The sequence below is a fragment of the Rosa rugosa genome, chromosome 7 (assembly GCF_958449725.1).
Source record: "Rosa rugosa chromosome 7, drRosRugo1.1, whole genome shotgun sequence".
In the NCBI taxonomy this organism is placed as follows: Eukaryota; Viridiplantae; Streptophyta; class Magnoliopsida; order Rosales; family Rosaceae; genus Rosa; species Rosa rugosa.
The window spans coordinates 6844738-6863262 of NC_084826.1; the positions used below are offsets into that span (position 1 = coordinate 6844738).

General features: G+C 41.1%; 3 protein-coding genes across 4 annotated transcripts; 1 reads left to right on the plus strand and 2 right to left on the minus strand.

The window, feature by feature from the left end:
• Positions 1–46: 46 nt before the first annotated feature.
• On the minus strand, positions 47–805 carry LOC133722738 (pentatricopeptide repeat-containing protein At4g38150-like). Its single transcript, XM_062149610.1, has one exon. It carries the CDS (start codon positions 803–805, stop codon positions 47–49), a length of 759 nt encoding a protein of 252 aa, XP_062005594.1.
• Positions 806–11795: 10990 nt separating this feature from the next.
• On the minus strand, positions 11796–13156 carry LOC133721806 (pentatricopeptide repeat-containing protein At4g38150-like). The gene has a single exon (XM_062148534.1). The coding sequence runs from the start codon at positions 12986–12988 to the stop codon at positions 12056–12058; it is 933 nt and encodes a 310-aa protein (XP_062004518.1). The 5' UTR covers positions 12989–13156; the 3' UTR covers positions 11796–12055.
• Positions 13157–13561: 405 nt separating this feature from the next.
• Positions 13562–16621, plus strand: LOC133723880 (leucine-rich repeat receptor protein kinase HPCA1-like). Of its 2 annotated transcripts, none has more exons than XM_062150750.1 (14): positions 13562–13789; positions 14027–14150; positions 14279–14353; positions 14496–14570; positions 14676–14729; positions 14817–14981; positions 15073–15147; positions 15235–15306; positions 15403–15474; positions 15558–15626; positions 15717–15791; positions 15878–15949; positions 16043–16177; positions 16276–16621. In XM_062150750.1, exons 1-14 carry the CDS (start codon positions 13705–13707, stop codon positions 16331–16333), a joined length of 1206 nt encoding a protein of 401 aa, XP_062006734.1. In that variant the 5' UTR covers positions 13562–13704; the 3' UTR covers positions 16334–16621. The 2 variants fall into 2 exon arrangements, with proteins under 2 accessions (XP_062006734.1, XP_062006733.1); XM_062150749.1 differs by having other exon boundaries at positions 13565–13789; positions 14658–14729; positions 16276–16620.
• The last annotated feature ends 1904 nt before the right edge of the window (positions 16622–18525 follow it).

Genomic DNA, 18525 nt, shown 5'->3' on the forward strand with positions numbered 1-18525 from the left:
TCAAACCATAGTAGTTCTTAACTAATGACCATCATCACCAACTAATCTACTTGCCAAATAGAAGATTGATGACTTTCTTAGCCAAACGTCCTCTTCTGCCCTTGAGAACCTCCCTCACTTCCTTCTCGTCCGCCACAAACCCCTTCCCCTTCATCTCCTCCAAAAACCTCCTCCCCTCCGCCGCCTTCTCCCGCCGAGCAAACGCCTTAAACACAGCCGTGTACGCAACCGCATCGGGCCGCAAACACACGTCCATCATTTCCATCAGGTACTTCTTCGCATCTCCGAGAAACTTCGAGTCCGGATCTTCCGCCAGCGCCTTGATGAGAACCCTGTAAGTATAGCTGTTAGGGTTGATCCCGTAGTCCAACATGCGCTGGTACACCTTGAGAACATCCACTGTCTTGCCGGCGCCGGCGTACTCCTCCATGACGCCTGTGTAGGTCACCACCTCCGGCATGAGACCCTGGTCGATCTGAGCATGCATCTCCGCAGCCTCGCGCTCGTGGCCTTTTGTGAGTAGAGCGTCGAACATCTTGACCACATTGTTGATGATGCCTTCGGTGGTCTCCACCTTCTGGAAGACTTGTCGCAAGTCCGTAGGGTCTTCCGGGCCCACGGTGATCGGTTCGGGCTCGGAGCTGTAGGGACGAGCAGGGAGCTTGGACTGGTCGACTATGAAGGTGGCTGTTTTGTTTTCCTCGTCGACTTTGAGCTTGGCCGTGCCCAAGGTCAGTATAGGCTTGTCGTCGTCTTTTCCGCCTGAGCTGCCGGCTCCCGTGAAGTCAACCTTGAATTTCATCATGGTGTTGTTGTTGTTGGGTTAAAGGGTTGCAAGTTTGCAACACTTCTAATGACTTTGAGTTGGTTTGCTAAAGTGAGGAAGATGGAGAAGCAGAATCGGATTCTTATTGAAGAAAAAGGAGAAAGAGTTAAGTTTAGTCAGAGGAGGCAGTGGACAAAAGTAATGGTAGCTTGTTACAGTGGAGATAGATGGCGCAAGTTGCCATATTTGTGAAAGATAGCTTAGCCATACTAGAAAGTTGAACAGTGTTGTCATTTCATATGGAAAGCTATGATTGCAGCTTTACACGTATCATCTTTTCGATATAATTGATCCATTTACCGAAGATACATCGGAGATACCTTCATTACACAGAGGTCGCAACTAAAGCTGCACATTTCGGCATCAATACACCGACCAGCGAACCGAGGTGTCCCGATCAAGTAATGCCGACAGTTTTGATCTGGTTCAGTCAAGGGTCCGAGCACTACCATTCCTTTTGTGAGATATGTTCTCTTCCTTTCAATTTTCTGTATATTTTCTAGTTTTGTTCGTTTAAAACCACTGAACGAATAGTAAGAAACATTTTTTTTTTTAATAGGATTTGATGTTATTAGATATCAAAGCCATGAAAACAAGTCAGAGTCTAACATGCACTTACATAAGAATCCGGTAAATCGGATAAAACCTATCTAAGCCAATGTTAAACTCATTAAAGTCTAAGAGACGCTCGCCGGAAAGCAAGCCTAAGACGAGCAAGAACAAACTCGCTATTCTAAGGAAACATTATTCATCTAGTCTAATTTGTCAGCACGCCATTGTGGTACAAATAACAACTAGAAACATCTTAGAACAATTCATAAAGATTACTCCAACTCTAGAAAGCTTGTAAACCGGATGTCTAATAGCAGAGACTTAAGAAAATATCATGTACTAAAATTTGAATAGTTTGACTTGTTAGTGTGTGCGTATCTCAAAAGATTGTCTTACTATCGCACAGAATTTTCATAAAAACAATATTTCTTCTAGATTATAATTAGATTTTTATGATGGTTGTAGGCCAGAGCACGTACAATGAGTATACTGCCATTAGTTAACATGCCACGATAGTCAGAAAGAATGAGAAAGATGAATGTTCTGATGTTTATTTGTCTTCAAGAATGGGGTATATATACATAAGATACATCAAGTCATATTACTAAAAAATATTCCTAATAGTGGATTAGCCCCTAACTTGTTTGGCCAGCTACCAACTTGTCCACCATCGTTGTCGGCCGCCATTGTTGGCCTCCAGTCCACCACCCTTTTGTCGCCCGCCATTGTTGGCCTCCAGCACTACTCACGTCAACACTCCCCTTCAAGTTGGTGCATACAGATCACGGATGCCCAACTTGTCAAGTGAGTCATAAAAAACTTTAGTCGACAGAGCCTTTGTAAGAATATCTGCCAACTGTTCTTCAGTAGGAACGAAGGGAAACAAAATGATCTGTCCATCTAGCTTCTCTTTAATGAAGTGTCGATCTACCTCCACATGTTTCGTGCGATCGTGCTGAACAGGATTGTGAGCAATTTCAATGGCAGCTTTGTTATCACAATAAAGCGGCATAGCCTTTTTCTGTTTGAACCCCAAATCATTCAATAAATGTCTCAACCACAACATCTCACAAAGTCCTCGGGCCATTCCTCTATACTCTGCTTCAGCACTGGAGCGAGCCACTACTTTTTGTTTCTTGCTCTTCCAAGTAACCAAGTTACCACCCACAAATGTGAAGTAGCCCGAAGTAGACCTGCGATCTGTAATACTACCTGCCCAGTCTGCATCTGTGTATCCGGAAACATCCAAGTGGTTGTATTTTGAAAAAATTAATCCCTTCCCTGGAGCATGTTTTAAATACTGCAAGATACGAAATACAGCATCCATATGGACTTTACTGGGATTATGCATAAATTGACTCACCACACTAACTGCATAAGCTAAATCTGGTCTAGTGTGGGATAAATAAATCAATCGTCCAACTAACCTCTGGTATCTCCCTTTATTTGTAGGTACTTGATCTAAATGCTCTGCTAACCGATGGTTCTGCTTGATAGGAGTAGCAACCGGTTTACAATCAAGCATGCCTGTTTCTGCCAGCAAGTCTAGGACATACTTTCTCTGACTCAACACAATACAATCCTTGCCACGAGCAACTTCAATTCCCAAGAAATATTTCAAATTACCCAAATCTTTCATCTCAAATTCAGAGGACAACTGACCTTGTAACCTTTGAATTTCCTCAATGTCATCACCTGTCACAACCATGTCATCAACATAAATAATCAAGGCAGTCACTTTACCACACCGATGTTTAAGAAACAAGGTATGATCTGAATTGCTCTGTCGGTACCCAATTTTCTTCATGAACTTGGTGAACCGGCCAAACCAAGCTCTGGGAGACTGTTTCAAGCCATAAAGCGACTTCTTCAATTTGCACACCACCTGCTCTCCAGTAGAAGTACCATATCCAGGAGGCAAATCCATATAGACCTCTTCATGCAGATCACCATGTAAGAATGCATTCTTAACATCAAATTGTCGCAAAGGCCAATCAAGATTAACAGCTAACGAAAGAAGTACCCGAATTGTGTTAATTTTCGCCACTGGTGCAAATGTCTCATCATAATCCACTCCATACTTCTGAGTATAGCCTTTAGCCATTAGTCTTGCCTTGTACCTGTCCACCGATCCATCTGAATTGTGTTTCACGGTATACACCCACCGACAACCAACTGTCTTCTTCCCGGGTGGTAATGATACTAATTCCCACGTACAATTCTTCTCAAGAGCATCCATCTCGACTGTCATTGCTTTCATCCACTTCTTATCCTTCATGGCATCCTGCACTTTACTAGGAAGAGACACGGAAGATAATTGATTCACAAAGGCTGCATATGGTTTAGATAACCTATGGGTCGACACATAATTAGCAACCGGGTATTTAGCCTTAGCACTTAGAGTAGGTTCATAGTGTTTAGGAGGATGACCACGGGTTGAACGACATGGCAAGGTTTTGGTGGGAGCACTACTTGACACAGAAGGACTATTAGACAAGGAAGGATCAAGACATACCTCGGGTGATAATTGAGCAGGTGAGACCACTGAAGGAGGGGGAGAGACGGAAGAATTGTTTAAAACATCATCAGAAGACTGCCGAGCCTCATCGGAAATAAGGTCTTCTTCTCTAGCCGAACCTCTGTTTTCTGTTTCTAACTCAGATGATAGGTTGGTAGAGTTTCTATCCTCCTTTTTCAGCTCCGTGCCTAGATACTCCAATCTTAACTCAGATGCCAACCTCTCGTCTTGCCCGTTGAACAAATCTTCATAATAATAATAAGACTTCTCCCCCTGTTGAGGAGTCACAGGAGGCAAAAAATAACAAGCATCTTCACTGAAGGTAACATCCATGGTTACATAAAACTTCTGAGATTGAGGATGATAACATTTGTAACCTTTCTGATGAGAGCCGTACCCAACAAATACACACTTAAGGGCTCTAGCATCTAATTTTGACAATGAGGGCACATAAAGGACATTACGTAAAATAATGGATGGTGTAACCTGAATAGACCCAATACCTAAGACCGGAAAAGACGCACCATTTGCATTAGAGACATGAGATATAGAAGGGGTTGACATAGACACAAAGAAAGATTTGTCATAGGTCATATGGTCAGACGCACCAGAATCAATTATCCACGTATCACTACCAGTAAAGTCAGAAACATGTAAAGCAATACCAATTTTACCTCGAGTTTTCATAGTTAAAGAATCATTACCCTTAGAAGGATCTTGTCCTGCAACACCATAGAAATCAGATTCGGGCACCAGTTGAATTGCTGCTTTGCCTCTCTGACCCTTACTCCATCCAGTATTACTCCCTCCTTTCCAACCAGAATTTTTGGAATTAAACCTGCGTAGCTTAGGACATTGATTCTTGAAATGACCAACTTCCTTGCAATAGTTGCAAGTCATCTGGTCATTGACTGGAGCCAATCCTCTGTTATAATTCTTATTCTGCTGGTATTCCTGATTCCGAGGTTGATAGTGATTTGGATATGAAACAGGAGATGAGTTCACGTACTGAGGAGACAAAGACAAAGGTTGAGGTGATCTAGCCGTGATTGCTAAACCAGAAATTTCAGTATGAAGACCCTTTGCAGCAGCTTTGTTGGCTTCATCTCTTCTGATATAGGCAAAGGCTTGCTCCAATGTTGGTGGAGTTGCAAGACGCAATAACTCATTTTTTGCTCCTTCAAAGTGAGGATCTAGACCAGCAAGAAAGACATGAACACGCATCTTATCTTGTTCAGTCCTGTAGGAAGTGATGTCTGATTCACAAGTCATGGGATTAGGATTTCTCTGATCAAGCTCCTGCCAGATTGTCTTTAAATTTGCATAAAATGTTGCAACTGGCAATCCACTCTGAGTTATTTTGAAAGCTTTGACATTTAATTCATGAACACGAGCAAAGTCACTTCCATCATAATAGGTAGCAGCAACAGAATCCCAAATTGCCTTAGGAGAATCAAAATTAGCAAATAATTGCATTACCTCCAGAGTCATAGCTTTGAGAAGAATTCCCATCACGTTAGTATTTGCCGTGTCCCATTCATCTGCTTTTGTTCCGGTAGTAGGTCTTTCAGCGCTTCCGGTAACATAACTCCACTTTCCGATCCCTTGAATATGGATCTTCATAAGCCTTTGCCATAACTGATAATTGCTGCCATCAAGTTTGACACCAAAACTTGAGTTATCTGTTACATTTTGAACAATCACAACTTCACGAGCCACAGATGTAGCTCCTATAACCGGAGAGTCGCCGATGGTTAAATCCACCATATTCTTGCTTTTTCAACAACCCGCTCAAACAAGGCACAAGTACAAAAATAAGCAAGGGATTTTTTTTTTTTTTTTTTTTTTTTTAAAAAAAAAAAAAAAGAAAGAAGGGAAGGGATTAATTAAATGTGGAGGGATTAATGAAATATGGGAAAGCAAATGTGGGAATGTGGGATAGGCGTGCAGCTTGGGAAGCCTTTGATTGAATGGGTCAAAGGATTACTTAAAAATGAGGGCGGTGGTGGTTTCAAAATGGAGGGATACGGCAAGAGTTAGGAGTGGGCATAATTGTAGGAGAATTCGGTTACCGCCCGACCCGAACCGAATCAAACGGGTCGGAAACCGCACCGATGGTAAAACGGCGTCGTTTTGCTTTCACACCGGCCCGATCCGATTAAGTCCGGTGCGGGTTCGGTTACGGTCCACGAACCGCCCGGATAAAACCGCCCGAACCGATTATATATTTATATTTATATATAATTTATTTTTTATATTATTCCTCGAGGTCTGATTGGAGAAAAAGTCAAAAACCTAACCTAATGCTCGAGGGCCGCATAACTCGAAATCTCATTTCACATTTCTCTCTCACGCACATCTCTCTGACTCTCTCTCACTCTCAGTGACTCAGTGTCTCAGTCTTAGACCCCAACTCTCTCCGATCTCTCATCCTCACCGCATAACGACTCTCACCGTCGGCCACCGTTGTCTCTCACCTCTCTCTTCTTCTGTTGTCGGCCGGTCGGCCCGACTCTCATCGCCGGTACGATTAGTTCCATATCTCTGTTCTATCTTCTTTTTCTTTTTTGTCCAGTTTAAATCAAGATGATGGGTGTTCATTCTTTTTGTATCTCTGTTCATTCTTTGATGGGTGTTCAAATCATTTAGAATCTTAGATTATCGTTTGATGGGTGTCCAAATTTTGAAATTGGTGTGAGATGGGAATGATCTTTGATGTTTGATGTTTAGAATCTTAGTTTATCAGAGTTTTGATGATGGAATAGATCTAACTGATCTCAGGGTTTAAACATTGTTTAGTTTATCTTTCAGACTTTCACTGTATTTGCAGTTTGATCTAGTAGTTTGATCTTTGATGTGTGTTCTGGTTGTGAAATACTGAAATTGTAATTGGGTATTTGCAATTTTGCAGATTATGGAAGGCATATTTTCTACTCCGACCTCTACCCCAACTGCAACAGCAGATTCTAGCATCGGGACGACCCCCACACCAAGTCCTACAGCTGCAGTTGTTCAGAGTCCTGCTCCACCACTTCCACCACTTCCTGAAGATGAAGATGGAACAAGCAAAAGGAGGAACTCCTCAATTGTGTGGGAACATTTCGAGAAGATGAAGAATCCGGATGGGAGTTACATGAAGCCAGCGCGTTCAAGGTGCAAGTACTGCCCCCAAACATATGCAAGCTGCTCCAGAAGCAATGGCACATCAGCAATGAGGGCACACGTGATGTTCCAGTGCAGGAAGTCCCCGATTTATGCCCCGAATAAGAAGCAGAAGTTCCTGACTTTCGATTCTGCTGAGAGTGGAGGTAAATTAATTGCTGTTGCTTATGATAAGACCACTTCTAGGCTAGCTTGTGCGAAAATGGTGGTTCGTGATGAACTGCCATTTTCTTTTGTTGAGAATGAAGGGTTTAAGGAGTTCATGAAGGTGACTCAGCCTTTATTTAAGTCACCTTCGAGGAGAACAATAGCTAGAGATATTTGGAAGCTTTATGAGGCTGAGAGGGAGAGGATTAGGGGGTGGTTATCTGTTAATCAACAAAGGGTTTCACTCACAACGGATACTTGGACAAGTATCCAAAACATTAATTACATGGTGTTGACTGCTCATTTCGTAGATGCTAGTTGGAAGCTGCACAAAAGGATTTTAAACTTTTGTGTGATTCCAAATCACAAGGGTAAAACAATAGGCAAGCTGGTTGAATCTTGTTTGATTAAGTGGGGGGTTGATAAGGTTTTCACAATCGTTGTCGATAATGCAAGTCCAAATCAGGTGGCTTTAGACTACATGAAAGAGAAGATAGGAAACTGGAATAAGTTGGTGTTGGGAGGCAGTTTTTTGCATTTGAGATGCTGCTGCCACATTCTAAACCTCATTGTGAGGGATGGAATGGATGAGCTTGACTCCTCCATTGATGGCATTAGGAATTCTGTTAAGTACATTAGATCGAGTCCAGCAAGACTAGAAAAGTTTAGGAAGTGTGCAGCTCAAGAAAAGATTGAGCACAAGGGAGGAATTGTCCCTTTAGATGTTTGCACACGATGGAATTCAACATACTTTATGTTGGATCTTGCATGCAAGTACAAGAAGGCTTTTTTGAGGCTTGAGGATGAAGATCCTCAATTTGAGAATTACTTCCAAGAGAGAGTGGGTGGAAGCAAGAGACATGGGCCTCCTAGAACTGCAGATTGGGAAAAGGCAGCAAGACTCGTCAAATTTCTCAAGATTTTTTATGAAGCAACCTTGAAGTTTAGTGCCACTAAGCATGTGACTGCTAATGAGCCTCTACTTTGGATGTGCACAATTGTTGGTGAGCTTGATAAGTGCATGTCTAGTGATGATCCTCTTCTTGTTAGCATTGGCACCTCGATGAAAAAGAAGTTTGATAAATATTGGCTGCAGCTTGAAGATTTGAACCAAATTCTGCTTATCGCAATCGTTTTAGATCCAAGGTACAAGCTTTTGTACCTTGAATTCTTCTTCCCAAAGCTGCAAGCCGACCTTGGAGAAGGAGGCGTGCAAGTGATGATCGATGAAGTGAAGAAAACTTTGAGCTCCCTGTTTGATTTTTATGCAGGTAATCATTTTTAATCGTTTTTTGATTTTCGCATAATCTGTTTGTTTTCGTTTTTCACTAGTTTCTATTTTTATTTGAGTTGCAGACGAAGATCCTGCTGCAGCAGCAGCTTCTAGGAGTGTGACAATGCCTAGGATCGAGTCTACGGATCAGCGAGTTGATGAAGATAGTCATGCAGCAAACCTGCATCAGTTCAAGCTTTTGCGGCAGGAGAAAGATGTGGTGGTGATCAAGAATGAGCTGGACAAGTACCTATTGGAAGCTTCAGAAGACCCTTCGAACGCCAAATTTGAAATTTTGGCTTGGTGGAAGGAGAATGCTCCAAGATACCCCATTCTGTCCCAAATCGCCAAAGACGTGTTTGCTGTACCTGCCTCAACTGTGGCGTCCGAATCTGCATTCAGTCTTGGAAAGAGGGTGGTGGACCCTTTCCGAGCATCCCTAACCCCTAGGATGGTTGAGGGATTGGTTTGCTTGAGTGATTGGCTAAGGGGAGCGGGATTTGATGCATATAAGGAACCAACCAAAGATGAGTTGCAGCTGTATGAGGAGTTGGAGAAGTTGGAAATTGGTAAGGGTTTTGAACTTGTTTCATTTTCTGTTTTCCAGATTTCTGTTTTTGTCTGCTCATATTAGTTTTCTGTTTTGACTTAATGACCTGGCTTAATTGCTTTTTTTGTTTCTTGTTCTTTTTTGCACTTATTGGGACTTTGATTGATAGATGGAGGGTCCAGTGTTGTTAGTGACTCTGAGGAATGAAGTAGAGTGAGGCAGTGAGCAGACCAGCATTTGCTTGGCGGAAGATTGAAGATGGATGAGTTTGGCATTTGCTTGTTTGTTTCTTTATTTTGGATGTGGTTAATTTGGAGTTAGTTGAACTGTTGAAGTGTGGGACTGCTATTTTCTTTTCTGCATTTGGTTCATTCGAACGGTTTTATCAAGTGTAATGTTTATTGTTTAACTTTAACAAGCTACTGAACCCCCATTTTAATTTCTGCATTTGGTTGATTTGAATGGTTTGCGTAATGTTTGAATGTTTAACAAATTGTTTAGTTGTGTTTTTCCCTTCTTTTTCAAGTCTGCAGGTTATCTACTCCCATTTTATTGATTTTACTCATTTTAGAATGCATGATTTTTCCCTTGCGGTTTGGACCGAAACCGCACCGGCCCGCACCGGAAAAACGGTGAAACCGGAAATCCGGTATTAACAATGAAATCTCGGTTGCGGTTTGGAATTTGGCTCTACCGCATTATCCGGTTCGAGTGTGGTTTCAGGCCCAAACCGGCCCGAACCGCACCGAGCCCAGGCCTAGCAAGAGTAGTAAAATAGCTGAATGGGTGTAATAAATGCTTCTGTTTCTCTCTAATAATTAAATGAGGTGGTGGAGGGCAGAGAAAAAGCTGAAAGAATATTCAAAGAGTGAAAGGCTTCAAAGGGCACAGAAGGACGTGTGAAGTGCAGAAAAGCTGAGGTACTGAGGTCAAAGATGAGGTCGCTCTGAAACCGATTAATTGAACAAAAAAGCACAAAGATTAATCGGCCAAAAGAACAGAGGAACAGATGAAGAACCAAAAGAACTAAAAGAGAACTCGATCTGTATTAGAAACAAATACAGCCAGAACTGCCTGAACATACAGAGTCCAAATTGGATCTCTGCTTTGATACCAAGTCAGAAAGAATGAGAAAGATGAATGTTCTGATGTTTATTTGTCTTCAAGAATGGGGTATATATACATAAGATACATCAAGTCATATTACTAAAAAATATTCCTAATAGTGGATTAGCCCCTAACTTGTTTGGCCAGCTACCAACTTGTCCACCACCGTTGTCGGCCGCCATTGTTGGCCTCCAGTCCACCACCCTTTTGTCGCCCGCCATTGTTGGCCTCCAGCACTACTCACGTCAACAACGATGATCGTTTGAAATCAGTCAAGTGTCACAAAACGGGGGGTTGTCGGTCGATGTGTGATAATGAAAGAAAACCTATACTTCTCAATTGAGTCCACCCGGGGCAATTGATGAACTCATTAGCTAAAGAAAATTATTGTTGGTGGTATATGAATCTTAATTAATTGAGTTCTAGCATGATCTTCACACTAGAACTTAATTTAAATTCAAATTTAACCCAGAAAATAACCAATTAATCCTTTTTTTTTTTTTGGATGAGGGTATTTGGACTAGAGCGAAGCATCTCACCAACTCAGAAACATTATTAACCAACTATAACCCGCAATAACTCAACTAACATCTAGGTCCAGCGTCGATTACCACGTTAGAGCAGTACTCAGACCCTGTCGGTCCAAGATCTTCCACCTTAAAAGCCCGTAGTCGAGCCTTGTAATAAGCCAGACTTTGTGAAAGCTGACACTTTCACTAACATCACATCTCATGTATCAGCAACCTACCAATGCGAGATTTATGAATGTTGGAGCTCGAACTTGATTGAGGGTTTCATTCAAATAAGTGTCTTATCATTTATGTCAACCCTCACTTAGAAGTTAGAATTAATCCATTTTTCAGAACAACATACCGTCAACTTCTTTTATTTCTACAGTGAACAAATAGAAGATTTACTAAACATGAGAAAGATATTCAACGGTTGAAGTATCTTGCAAATGTTAAATAGACGAATATTAAGGACATCATTGTCTTTATGAAAGAGATGGCATCAAATCGAATCATTGTCCTGTAATGTGTGTTGTTTTACTTTTCTCTTTGTTAGCCAGTAGAAAAAACAACTGATGTACAAGACTGTGATCTAGTTCTACAAGCTGTGGTTTGACTGGTTTCCTCACAAGAGAGAAAAAAAACTTGTGTAATCTTGTGAAAACGAAGAAGTTATAAAAATAAAAAATAATAAAAATAAAAAGAAGACATCATTGTCTTCTTTTTTTAAACGTCATTGACTCATTGACTCATTGTCTTTGATGTGAAGTGAAACTTGAATGAAATTTGAATTTCCTCATTACCTTACATTTGTTGTGTTTTTTTTTTTTTTTTGGTCAAATGAAACTTCATTACACAAGCCCAATGCTACAAGATACAATCAGAAGGCCAAGCGCCCAAGCAAGAGACAAGGCCCAACAAGCAAAGATTACCAAAGTCACTCCAACGAGACGGAAGACAAGGAAACCAAAGAGAGGGAAAAAGACAACAGTAAACTGGGCAGAAAGAAAAAGCATCGACAGAAGCAAACAAACTCAGAGAAATTAAAGAACAGAGCTGGCCAAAATGGAGACGCCGATGAACTGTTACCTTGAAGCAGTAGTAGTTTGTAAGTACTGCAGACAAATATTAGAATATTAGGTGAAACTCAATTTGAAAATAAGTCTATCTTGGCACTCGACCATTCACTTGTTCAAACAAACGAAGAATGTCAGATTTTAATGATCACAGCGGAACGAATTCGATCATTTCTGGGGACAAACAGTACTTTGTTCATAATTTCGGTCTACTCTAGTTAGTGAACAAGTTCATAGCAATTAAATTTCCAACTCGAATAATTATTATGTACGTCCTCAAACGCATTTCCATTACGTACGAACTTTCAGCAAACACAACGAAACGAGCAATCAATCTACTTTCCAAAGAGAAGGTTGATGACACTTCTAACCACAGCTCCTCTTCTACCCTTGACCACCTCCCTCACCGCCTTCTCATCCGCCACGAACCCCTTCCCTTTCATCTCCTCCAGCAACTCCCTCCCCTCCTCCACCCTCTCCTCGGCCGCAAACGCCTCAAACACCGCCACGTACGTCCCGGCATTGGGCCGCATTCCCTTCCCCATCATCTCCATCAGATACTTCTTCGCATCCCCAACGAAACTGGCGTCGGAAGCGAGTGCCTTGATGAGCACGCTATAAGTGTAGGCATTTGGTGCAACCCCACACGCCAACATCCGCATGTACACCTTGAGAGCGTCCTTGGGCTTTGCGGCGGCGGCGTAGGCCTCGATGACGGCGGTGTGGGCCACCACGTCGGGCATGTGGCCCTTGTCTTTGATCTGCGCGAAGAGCTCCAAGGCCTCGTGGGTGAGGCCGTCCTTGGACAAAGCGTCGAACATCTTGACTGCATTGTTTTGGAGCCCATCTGTTCGCATCTTGTGGAACACTTCCTGCAAGTCTTTTGGGTCTTCGATCGCCGGCTTCTTGTTGAATGGGTCGTAGGGAGGAGGGAGGGACGACGACGACGACGACTTGTCGTTTGGTTTCTGATCGGCGTCGTCGTCTTCGTCGTCGGAGGGAAGGGAGAAATTGACGAGGGTGGAGCGTTTGGTGTTGGGTTCGGAGGAGCTGAAGAGGCGAAAAGAAGAGAATGATGGCGGAGGAAGAAGAGCCCTGCTGTTATGGGTTGTTGTGGATGAAGGAGAAGAAGAAGAAGAAGAAGAGAAAGAGATGAGTTTGTGGGTGTGGTTGATTGGAGCTATGGTGGTGTGAAGCTTGGTGAAGAAAAGGGAGAAGGGATTGGATTGGTTGTGAAGAGAGGAGCGAGATACCAATCTGGCGGCCATTGTTGATTACTCTTCTCACTGTTGTTGTATCAGTTGGATCCAAACCGCGATGGTGTTTGAGTTTTTGGCTTTTTGCTGCTTCCTTAATTTCTGAGAGCAACGACAGAATGGTTTAGTAGCGTTCTCACAAAATTTTTGTTTGGGAAATACTTTTTGACTACTGATTTAAGATATTGTGGGTTAATGAATTGGCCCATCTTCATACTAATTCAAGTTCAAGTATGTAGATTTCAAGTTGTGTTAATGAATTGTGTCGGAAATTTACATTGTAGGCATGTGTCAAATATTTAAATTATGAAATAATATTGACATATTATGTGAATAATCTCGTTCTCATATTTGTCAATCTTATATAGATCTAATTCATATTAGTCCACAAACCAACACGGTCTTGCAAGAGGAAGTCTTGTAGGTCTTATACACGTTTACTTGGGATTGCCCTCCCTAAAGTAATTATGTCAAACTCAAGGTTTCGTGAGAGCTAGCTGTTGTTTGTAGTTAATTGCGCGGGGGGCGATGGAAACCTTAGAATTACACAGTTTACTTTGTTCGTATCAAACTGACAATCTGGATTCCTTGTTCAGAAAATAATCGTTCTTTACTAATAAGTGCCCTGTGATATATAGTAATGTACATCATGATGCATTTAGTCAAATCCTCGTTAAAAATCAAGGGCTGCACCTGCTGTGTGCTTTTGACTTGCATCATCTGCTACCATGGCAACTATGAGATTGCTGCTCTTTCTTGCTTTATACTCTGTAGGGATTCATGTGATCTCCTCTCTTACGGACCAAAATGACGGTATAGTTTACAAATGTCAATGCTTATTGTTCATATATTCATCCCCTAATTAATGGGAAATTTAGGTATAGTTTGAATTGTTATGTAAAGTAGGAAACGATTTTTCCATATCATGTCAATGAGTCTGCATGATTCAAATTTATCATACAGCGTTGGTAGAATTTTGATTGTAAAATTAACATGCATCTTGCACAAATATATGTCTTAAAAGATAATGATTTGTAAGTGTTGATCTAGCTGCGGTGATGATGATCTTGAGAGATTCATGGAAAAACACACCATCTAGCTGGGAACACTCCGATGATCCCTGCGGTGTGCCATGGGAAGGAGTCAACTGTACTGGTGCAAGGGTGACTGAATTGTGAGTAGTTACTGTTCTACCTTTGGAATTTGATATGATTGATCCTGGTCAATGAAGGCACTAATCGTTCACTTTGTTTCTCAAGCAAATGTTTTACTTAATTGCTCCTTATCTGGTTTTGTGCGCAGGAGTTTATCAGCCATGGGGCTCATAGGGGAACTTTCCACCGGCTACATTGGGCAACTCGATGAACTAACGTCTTTGTGAGTATGATAAGAGTAGTCCTTTTTACCAGCATTATGCTTACAAATGAACAATATGTAACAGGTTATTGTATGTAGGCATTTTAATAGATAATATCACTCAATCTTGAGACCATTATGCTGAAACTTTAACATTGTGCAGGGATGTGTCATTCAATCCTGGTATCACAGGTCGTATTTCTCTACAAATATCATTTCTCCTGAAGTTAAATACCCTGTAAGATTATATAAACAAGCCCTTTCAAACCAATGCAATATACAGCTTTTATTGTTGAATGAGTATGTATGACTAGTCTGACTTTAGGAACCTAGCTGGATGCAGCTTCAGTGGTAGTATTCCAGATCAGTTGGGAGATATTGAACAGCTAACCTTCTTGTAAGAAAATTGGATTAATGATGATCATTAATATTTATAAGTGTTTCTTTTTCCAATTTTAAACAAACCTTTGGTTCTTCTTCTCAGGGCTCTGAATTCAAATAACTTATCTGGAACAATACCTTCTGCTTTGGGTCAACTCTCCAACCTCTACTTGCTTGATCTATCAGACAATCAGCTGACTGGACCTCTCCCAATCTCAACCTCTACTTCTCCAGGAGGATTAGACCTCTTGTTAAAGGCTGAACACTTGTGAGTACTTCTCAGTTTCCAACTTTATGGAAGACATGAGATTCCGCCACTGCATTTTGCATAAACATTTACTTGATTATATGAAATGCAGCCATTTGAGCAACAACCAGCTTTCAGGTTCCATTCCACCCGAGCTTTTCAGTTCTGACATGAGACTGATTCATCTGTAAGTTGATCCGTTAACATTATCTCTGAGATGATCTGTCCTGTAGTTAGTTCATCTAACTACTTAATTGCTACTCTTCAACTACAGGTTCCTTGATGGAAATAAACTTACCGGGGTTATTCCAATGACTTTAGGACTTGTTCAGACTTTTGAGATGGTGTAAGTAAAAACCGGCCACCATTGATTTTATTTTGTTCCCCTTTAATATCAGTTCTTGACAAATTATTGGACTCAATTTTTTTTTGTCTTTAACAGCCGGCTTAATAGAAATACTCTGACCGGAAGTGTCCCCTCAAACCTAAACAACCTTACAAATGTCAATGAACTGTAAGTATTGACTTCGTATAAGGATGCTCTAAATGTTCTTTTCACCATAATCGTATCGTACAAGATTTTGTATTATGTTCCAGGAATTTGGGCAACAACAACTTGACAGGCCTTTTGCCAGACTTGACTGGAATGAATTCCCTCAATTATGTGTAAGTAGATGGCATGGAGGTATCATTTCCATTCTCATTTTTCCTCAGACTTATTCTAATATTGTACTGATAGATCCTACTGATTATCAGAGACCTTAGTAACAACTCATTTGACCCATCAGTAGCTCCACTTTGGTTCTCAACCTTACCCACACTTACCACTCTGTGAGTCCTTCAGAGACATTGTCCTTGTATCTTATAAACGAATAAATAAAATTATGGAAAACTAATTGAAATTTTTTTGTTGAAAGGGTTATGGAATTCGGATCACTTCAAGGGCCTGTGCCAGAGAAGCTTTTCAGCCTTCCAGAATTACAGGAAGTGTAAGTTACAAGGAAGAACACTGAACAATGCATCAATTTTTGATATTAACCAAGGAAACTGGCCATTCATTCATCTTTTCCTAACTCTGACAGGAAACTGAAATACAATACATTTAACGGTACACTGAACATGGGTGATAACATCAGTCTACAACTGGAGCTTGTGGATCTCCAGAACAATCAGATTTCCCATCTCACTATAGGAGAAGAATACAAGGATGCATTAATGTAAGACAGTTCTTGGCCCTTCAACCTTTATCTCTTGATGACATTGTATTTTTTTTAGCCTGACCAATACTCTTTGTTGTCACTTCTACATACTGCAGACTTAAAGGGAACCCGATATGCTCCGGTAGTCTATCAAACACTACTTGGTGTCAGTAAAAAGAAAAATGAGAGCAGGTGCAGGATTTGAAATAAAGAGGCTTTATCTGCAACATCTTCCAAAGGATTTTCCAAACCTCCTCATGTGCTGTGTAACTTCATTGAAACTCTAAGTCAATACTGTAAACGTGGAGCTATATATTCAATCCTTCTATTGAAGTAAACCCTTCTGCCCTACAGATTCAAAATTTGTCTCATCTGACTTCAAATGAGATTTTAAAAAAGAATCTGGAAACCTATGAAAGTTGCTGAACTGATTTTGTTCAAATGAAATTCAGCTTCGGATTTACACATGGATCAGTAAAAGACACCTTCAAGATACAGAGTGCCGAAGCTTGATTGACACACTTATAGATCAATATCTTTTAAACAAATATAAGTGTGTCAATCAATTAAGCTTCGGCGCTCCATATATTGAAGGTGTCTTTCGACTGATCCATGTGATTTGACATGGGAAAGAATTGGCTGCGCCGATACAAGGGTGACTGAACTGTGAGTAGTATTAATTTGTACGTTCTGCCTCTGAAATCTGAAAGGGGAGATCCTTTTGAATTTTTGCAACATATATTTGATCGATCTCCAAAATGGATACCCTTATCGATCTCCAAAGAGGGTAGGTACCCTTTGAATAAATTTTTTTAACATTTTTTCTATCGAACTCCAAATAGGGTATCCCTCCAAATAGGTTCTCCTACTCTTACTTGTCTACAAGTAAATCGCCTCCGATAATTTTACTCGGGGATTTGGGGCCCCTCAACTCGTTTGTTTATCTACGGTCTACTCAGTGACGGATCCAGGATCCGAGAGTTGTCTAGGCTAATTAGAAGTACACTAATTTTTTTTTTTTTTTTTAGGTTTGGAACTCAGTGGGAGGCTCATCCTCACGCCTTTATTATTTTCAATCAAAACATACAACGGAGGGGACATAAAACCAAACTCCGTAAATTAAAAACTACAAGCATACATTTGTTGTAAAACAACAATAAACTAACTAAATCGTACCCTCCGAGACTCACTCACTACAACTAATCATACATTACTATTAGTTACTAACTTGCAGCAGACTTTAATGTCTAATTATGTGTATAAAACAGGCTAAAGATAACACTAACCAGATGGAAAGGGCATCAACACTCAACAGCAGTCAATTAAGTCCGAAACGCTGCGATAAGGATCAAACTCAAGAGTTGAGCATTAGTTAGCCTCATAATATTAAATAGCTCCCCTTCTTTCTATCGTGGCCTCTAAGTCTCTGACAATTCAGCCTCATATTATCTACACAAACACTATACACAAGCAAGACAGATTTAAAAGAGACAGCCGACTAAGCCGAGTGAAACAAACCCAAAACCGATATCCCCTAAACAAATCCAACAATCCCAATCATCAACTTATACCCAAAACTCAAAATCCCAACTCACAATTACATGGAGGACCAGAACTCTTCCAGAAACCCCGAAAATCACTCGGTCACTCCACTCCAGTCTATAAGAAGCCAAGAATCTCTGCAAATCTGCAAGTGAAATGGAATATACCCAGAATCAAAACATAAGTGGCTCTGAGAGTCTGAGGTTAAATTTGGTTCTTAAAGCAATGAGATAGCATAGAGATGCAAATGATTAATAAAAAAGTGGAGCAACCCAGTGAACCCACATTAAGAAAATCGAACAAGATAAGAAATTGGCTGCGAGTGAGAGAAACCTTGGGCTGTTGGGCATTAGATCGGGCAATGGAAGGGAGAGGTGGAGCCGTGGAGAAGAAAAGGCGGAGCCGCGAAGGGTCTGATATTTCCGTTGAGTGAAAAATAGGCGAGGAGGCGATTCAGGCGAAGAGAGGAGAGAAGCAGTGAAGCACTCGACGTCTCGACCACAGAGGAGAGAAGTGAGCTGCTGTGGGTGGGGGAGAACGCAACTTTAACCTCCCTATTCTTTTTTTTTCTTTCTTTGGCTATGGGTTGAAATTAGATAGATATACATATACTTGGTCGTTTTAAGCTGTCTAGGCTTGAGCCCATATAGCCCACCACCACATAGATCCGTCTACTATAGAGTGCCAGCCCATATAACAGAAGCGAGTCGTTGTCGATGCCATGAACCTGGTCTTGGTCAAAAGACGCACGACATATTAGCAAGGATGGAGGCCACTACAGAGGAACAGTTCGTATTCTCAGAATTCGATCAAGTTTTCGTTTC

Bases quoted from the DNA above. Each gene is read 5' to 3' on its own strand.
- LOC133722738 (XM_062149610.1), bottom strand. From the start codon at position 805: ATGATGAAATTCAAGGTTGACTTCACGGGAGCCGGCAGCTCAGGCGGA.
- LOC133721806 (XM_062148534.1), bottom strand. From the start codon at position 12,988: ATGGCCGCCAGATTGGTATCTCGCTCCTCTCTTCACAACCAATCCAAT.
- LOC133723880 (XM_062150749.1), top strand. From the start codon at position 13,705: ATGGCAACTATGAGATTGCTGCTCTTTCTTGCTTTATACTCTGTAGGG. The intron at 15,307-15,402 runs GTAAGTAAAAAC...TGTCTTTAACAG, and splicing joins GTTCAGACTTTTGAGATGGT to CCGGCTTAATAGAAATACTC. The intron at 15,627-15,716 runs GTAAGTAGATGG...ACTGATTATCAG, and splicing joins ATGAATTCCCTCAATTATGT to AGACCTTAGTAACAACTCAT.